At 41.8% G+C, this 6,773-nt stretch overlaps 1 protein-coding gene across 3 annotated transcripts; it reads right to left on the bottom strand.

Moving 5' to 3' along the window:
* Nucleotides 1-44: 44 nt before the first annotated feature.
* Nucleotides 45-6,708, bottom strand: gpr143 (G protein-coupled receptor 143). Of its 3 annotated transcripts, XR_003464156.1 has the most exons (10): nt 6,325-6,708; nt 5,262-5,371; nt 4,955-5,049; nt 4,601-4,693; nt 4,273-4,382; nt 3,798-3,906; nt 2,606-2,723; nt 2,267-2,525; nt 893-1,065; nt 45-855 (listed from the first exon to the last, which is right to left on the bottom strand). XR_003464156.1 is itself a non-coding variant. In XM_010738528.3 (9 exons), exons 1-9 carry the CDS (start codon nt 6,578-6,580, stop codon nt 962-964), a joined length of 1,254 nt encoding a protein of 417 aa, XP_010736830.2. In that variant the 5' UTR covers nt 6,581-6,708; the 3' UTR covers nt 46-961. The 3 variants fall into 3 exon arrangements, 2 of the variants coding, with proteins under 2 accessions (XP_010736830.2, XP_027146753.1); XM_010738528.3 differs by having other exon boundaries at nt 46-1,065; XM_027290952.1 differs by lacking the exons at nt 45-855; nt 893-1,065 and adding an exon at nt 1,089-2,162.
* Nucleotides 6,709-6,773: the final 65 nt, after the last annotated feature.

Here is a 6,773-nt window from a genome sequence, read left to right as displayed (position 1 = left end):
CTTTCCCTTTCAGTCAACTTCTGCTAGAGCAATGGTGAAGTGCACTTTTTTTTTTTTTTTAAATCATCTAATGGGTGATTCAGCAAATGTTCAGATTTTGCTGAAAGTGAAGGGCCAACGTTTTATTTCCCCTCCTTTTTTTTCTTTTTTGTTTTTAATGTCACATGGATGTTAATGGGTGGTTCATTGTTTTCTGACTTTTTTTTTCTTTTTCATTTGAGAGCCATTATTGTCTGTGTCAGACTGAGAATTGGGCTGTGGTTTGGTGGCCAATCTTGGCATGCTTAAGGAGCCCAGTATGGAATAAGTGCTGTGACAGCTACTATCTCTACTCGCACCCTGATCCAGGGTGCTTGTCACCTGTTTCCAAGACAAAACGTTGAAGTCATTCAGTGTCTCAAATAAATCACTCTATTTTGATATCAGAAAACCACGCACACTGTGTCTTCTTACGCTCATCTTTGGGTTATTTTGAAAGATATATATAAAAAAAAAGATATTGGGGAAATATTTTTGATATTTTAATAAAGTATAAAACAGATGTGTGCAAAATACAAGACAGAAAAACACACCACATTACATCGTGTTGTGCTTCGGGAGCTTAATTACAAGAGTACATATCACAAAACCAGTGTACATCAAATCCAATAAATCTGCCTGGATAAATATTTCCTCGAGCACTAACAGCCTGCGAGTTATTAATAAGAAAATGTCAAGTTTGTTCTGACTGACTGCTACAAAAGACAGCGTGGTAGCGTTGGGAACTGCCGTACTACAGATTTAAAAAGCTTAGGAATAAAATAAAAGGCTCAGAATGAAGAGTTATTCTGTCATACCAACTAATGAAATCTGAAAAGTCTCATTAGGATAATAAAAACTAAATGATCTAAAACAAAACTATCTAAAAAAGAACAATGTCACGCAGGAAGTGTAGAGGGAAGCGGGTTGTTGGTCAGCCCAGCTACTGCCTCACAGAGTTCTCCGTGGATTCTCCGTCAGCGTCTACATCCTCATAGTCTTGTAGCTCGCTGGAAATGTGGATTTCAACTGTACTAGACTCTGAACCTAGCAAGACAGAATAAGGGGTAGATTACTGCACACGAACGCTCGCAGCTTATCCAGTGAGATATTCAGAAATCCCTTCATATTAAATGTATTTTGGGAATTTTTACTACTAGTCCTTTTTAACGTGGATATTTTAAAACGTATTTCACTTCTGAAATGACTTTTTTAAAATTTATCTTTACCTCCATTCGCCCTGAAAAAGTTGCCTGAAGGTTCCATGAATGAATAAAAAGCATCAAACCTTTAAAAAGATTAACTTTTATTTGGAAAGACATTTGAACAGCCTTTGTACATGATCCACACGGTGCACAAACACAACTAGAAAGGTATAAAACTCTTTACAAAATCATCCCAAAATACATTTAATAGAATCTTCAGTCAGACGTTGGGACTTGTCACAGCAGGGAAAGGTGTCACTAATAACATTACCGAGGCTCTGCTGTATTCAAATGTCTCACCTTATGTAATTAAATGGACTGTTTACATGTATCCTTTTCCTACTGCGACATGTCAGAATGGTGTGTAAAATCCCATCATATCATCACGAGAAAAGTATAAATATTGATATTCTCTGGTAAAGGCTACACTCACATAGCCACATCTAAAGTTAGTCCTGCAGTAAATCCTGCTGTGGACGTTGAACCGAGGGATGTTTCTGAACTTTTCTATCAATGAGGCCGAGTTAAAAATCAGAAACACCTCTCGGTACAATTCAAACCAGCACAAAAACTGAATTTCATGAAGATTTATTTCCGATAGCTGATTGATCTACATATTTAACATCTTGGCCGTCGCTCGCTGTGTATCATCTTATGCATATCAATAATAATAAGAGCTCCATAGCAGCTTTTTAACAGAATTTGACACGTAATAAAGTTGCACATTAAAAAAAAAAAAGTCAAGCTAGAGTAACAAACATGCAGAATGATAGCAGCTCTGTTTCATCTGTAACAAAAAAATGTGATTTCATGCTGTATTTCTGCAGGATGGTGCTCTGAGCTTTCCCACTGGAGCTAATCTAATCACAATGATAAAAAAAAAAACCTCTCAGTGGCTGATGGTATAATGGTATGATCCAAAAGAAAACACTTAAAAATCTGAAACAAAGAGGACACGGTTCAGCCATAGCAGCAGGAGGCTTAAGAGCCTCACCAGCCCTGATAAACAGGTGAGTCGTCATTGCTACTGAAAGCCCAATTACCTTCTGAGAGGATGCTGATGTCATCAGACTGGCGCTGTCCGTTGCCCATCATGTTCTTCTTGGCTTCCTGGATGTGACTCTGGTAGAGCAGGGTGGTTCCCATGATGGGGTTATGGCCTCCTCCTGCAGTAGGCGCTGAAGTAGAAGCAGAGTCCCAGGCCAGCTCCCTCCTCCGCCTCAGTCTGAGGTCCACGTTGAAGCCCGTCCAGCCGTGAAAGGCCAGAGTGTTGAGCAAAGCTTGCATGGGGTTCAGGATACCCTGAAAGAGTGAAAAAAAAAATGTCAAGGTGATACTGTTAAAAGTAGTGCTCGGTTCTGTGTGCTGTACTTTAAACTCACCATGATGAACCACGTGATGAGGGCTGCGTTTTTGATATTCCTGAATCCGCCGTCGTTGATGTCCGTCTGCATCTCCAGGTAGAAGAGGAGGCTCTCGTTGATGATGTTGGGAGCCCAACTTGAAACATCAGAGATGGAAAAAAAAACAATATATCTAAATCAGAGACAGCTGTAAATGAATTTATCAAATGAATATGCAGCTGAGCTGATATCCAGCTCTTGTTATGGGGAAACAATCGTTACTTTGTTGGGTCATACGGTATCAGGGAGAGTTTTCATTACTTTTGCCTTGTGAGAGTCACATTACACAGCAAGGCAAGGCGGCTCCCTGAGGAATAATCGCTGACAGACACATGTAAATGTCAGATTCATAAAAAACTACAACATGTACAACATGTTTTGGCCCATTTACTACAAGCCACGTTGCTGTTTTCATCTATTTTAATTCATCGGCATACAAATATTTAAATCTTTTAGCAGACTTTAGTTTGTTAAATAATATGAAAGTCATCTTGACGGGGTGATTCGGCACCAGAAATAACTTTAATAATAACAATGACTGAAAGGAACGCAGCTCTAACATTTGAAGTAATAGATTACACAGTAAGTAAGTGTCTGCCTATTGATTCTCATATCGTATAGAATTAAATGGAAACTTGTGAATGGATTGGACACACAGTAACACATTATTAAAATACAATTTGTGTAACCTAGAGTCAGAATGACTCTTCATAAATATGCTCTCACATGATTGGTAGAAGACTGATTGACACGTGTTTGGAAAATATTCTTACTGAAAGTGTAAAAACAACATGTTGCGGTTTTACAGGGGGGCTTATGTGGCTCATTATTTCCTGGCCCGGGTGCTGCAACTTCCTGTCTTGTTGCCATGAGGTTGCCTGGCGACCCGGCAAACTAAGACTACAGGAATTTTACTGCGCCTGGCCGGAGATAGTCTGGCACACAACACCGTGTAAACCACAACGTGTGGGTTTTTTTTTTACACTTTGGTTCTTGTGCAGATTAAACAAACAAGATATGACACGTTCATAAGTGAGCTTTAGAGGTGCTGTCAGGTGGAACCCCCCACTGTTTCCAGGCAAACGTGAGAGTGGTAACTCTCGGGCAAGAAAGCAAATAATCCAAAAAATATCTTTTAATTTTATCCCTTTGCCAAAGAATGGTCACCTACCAAATGAAGAACACCAGCATAATTTTAAAGAAGCGTATTTTGATCTCATTGCCCAGCCGTCTCTCGTTTTCTGTGTAGATTCCTTGTCGTCCTTTCAGTAAAGATGTCACTAGATGGAAAAGGGACAAGAAATGCGGTTATTAAAAGCCCACGTGCATCGGGTGTGAGAAAGTATTTGACAATCAGGGCCCCATGAAAGGATATCACACTGGGTCCCACCATCGCACACAGGCAACACCAACCATGTGCAGTTTCTGTAACCACACCTCTACCTGTGAACTCTCGTATAGCTGTGATAATATATCACTGTGTAGACATGCAGGAAAGATTCTGCATACAGAAAAATCCATAAATGATATGTTAATAAAAAAAAAAAATTCTAATATTCTTTCAGGGCCCCTGTTCAGTCACGGGCCCTCAGAATCGTCCTAACTTTTTACCCCCTAATGGCGCCCCTGCAATCAGAGGAACTGACCTGCAGATACGGTCCGGTTAAAGAAGACAGGATTGGCCACGAGGACGAGCAGCATCGGTGCGTACGTGGTGACATAGTGAGGGATGGCATGCTGGAGGCCTTGCTCGCAACTGTGCAGGGATGCAAGAATAAAATCAACATTGGAAATCACAGATGTGCAATGATGTGGGGGGCGACAACAGGAGCGTACTAACTGAAGTTAAACCTCCTTATCGGTTTGACCTTTCCTGATAACTCGACACACACAAAAACTTAGTGCTCTTTGTTTATCTCCTGACAAGACGAACATGCTGATGGAGTATCTAAAGGAGACAATAAAAAGTCTTACTCTGAGATGGATGGGTAGTAGAGCATGGCCACTCCTTCCACACACAACAGCACAGCCAGACCCCATGTGATCATGTGGTAGAGGATAATGGTGCTGATAGGGAAAGAAACAAGTCATGAGACTTGAGCTCTGAGTCTTTGAAACACAAAGAAGCAGATTTGAAACAAAGCGAGCTCTCTGCAACAAACTCGTCAGGGTGGGAGTAATGAAGGCAGAAGCGTTAAATCTACAGTAGACAGTGAGGGAGGAGAAGTGAGAGCGGGGCTTATTTGCACGTTGTCGACTCGGTTTAAGTCTTTGCTCTCGTGATGTCGAGGTGATAATGAATCGTGGGTAGACGGAAGGTGAGAGCACCTGATTCCTGCAGATGTTTTCACCACCAGGAAGACGTCGACGGCATAACAAAAGGTCCACCAGAAAGAGGCGCTGAAAAACAACTGGATCCACATCTGCAGCACATAAATCACATACAAAATTCTATTTATTATACATAATTGCAATCACTCTGATGAGAAGTGTGAGTAGCCGTGCCTTTCTTTTGAGGTTAAGGTTCAGAACATGCACTGTGACAGATGTTTCACCTGTGCACATGATGCATTCAATAATTTAGCAGGACAAAAATCAGGATTTTTCAAACAGGGGGAAGAAGCATCGAACATACCGCACTGCCGACACAGAAGACCTCCGGCCACACATCAGTGCTGTTGGCCACTGAGATTTGCTCAGTGATGTTTGGCAGGCCCAGCCAGACGGATGACCTCATGATGATACCTGAGGACGAGAAAAACAACACGTGGTCGACCAAACTGAGACGATTCCTGCTTCCTGACCAGGAAGAGGAAGAAATAAACGAGAGAGAATGAAACAGGGGATGTTAAATTGAAGTTTCACTGGGTATTATTAAGTGCGTTTATTAGTCCGATTCAGACGTGGAAGTCCTTTTAATAGCAGCTTTATATCATGGAAATATGAACTGCCTTCAGGTGTGTTTTATAAGGGTGTTTCCATTTCCTACAAGCTCACTGTGGGACGGGAAAATCTGGAGATCTCCCGCAATCTTAATGTGATGCAGAGGCTACACGCTGGTGTGTGTGTTTTATTTGAAATTGTGCTTCAAGCTGTTAGTTTGCAGAGGTGAATGAACCCCACCTGGCACTAAACACACACACCTACACACACACATGTACAGTGCATGACCTCATCTGCTTTCACAGAGTGATGAAAGAACAGCTGAGGTGTGTGATGCTGATCTTCAGCCTTTAAGAACAATGCTGCGTTCAGATCCACACATGCCAACAGAGGTTTGCAGTTGTTACGAGTCATTACTCACATGAGAGGACAATGATTCATTTGTATTCATAACTGAGGAATTTAAAAGCCTTTTATACAAACAATCTGAGCTGAGATTTGCATTTTTTTTCTACAGTTTAATGGATTCAAAATGTTGCAAGAACGCACGCAGGATCAGAAAAATGATATTTCTTTCTCTTTTTCTGCATGTAAATAACATTTTTTCATAACTCTACCGCAGTTATGTTTCATGTGTTCTCTCTGTTTGAATGAGGAATGTCATATGTTGCAGATTTAGTCCAACAAAGGGGTTAAAAACAAAAATATTTCCGTGCGTAATTAAACCCAGCAAGCAACGGCACGCACTCGCCTTTTCTTTGTTTTATCTGAGCTACAACACAAAAAGTAGGCCCATACTAGGAGTCTGTCTTTACCTGCGCATCCCAGTATGTCACATACACTGATGATGAACTGTATCCTGGAGGAGGACGCAGGCCTTGGCAGCGGATACTGTCCCAGTCTCCTGTATCCTTTGCGTTTGGGTAGAAGTTGTAAAACAGCAAACAAGAGGCTGAGAGCGGCGCTGCCCAGACTCAACGCCCCGAACAGGACGGGCTGGAAGGTGACCACAAACTCAGTCGCTGCGTCCCGATTTGGGCAGCAAAAAGTCTCCAGCCGAGGGGATGCCATGACGCACTGGAGGAGATCCGAAAAAAAGAAAGAGACAGAGAGAGAGAGGAAAGAGGGAGAGAGGGAGAGAGAGAGAGAGAAGTGGGCTTACGGTGTCAGGAGAGAGACGAAAAGGACAAGAAAGAAGGAGAGGAAATGATTGTGTACATGACCCAACTCTGTGAGAAATCACGGGGTTTGACTCATCATGTGC

This window comes from Larimichthys crocea, chromosome XVIII (genome assembly GCF_000972845.2).
Source record: "Larimichthys crocea isolate SSNF chromosome XVIII, L_crocea_2.0, whole genome shotgun sequence".
Taxonomy (NCBI): Eukaryota; Metazoa; Chordata; class Actinopteri; family Sciaenidae; genus Larimichthys; species Larimichthys crocea.
This window is presented reverse-complemented; position numbering and strand designations above follow the sequence as displayed.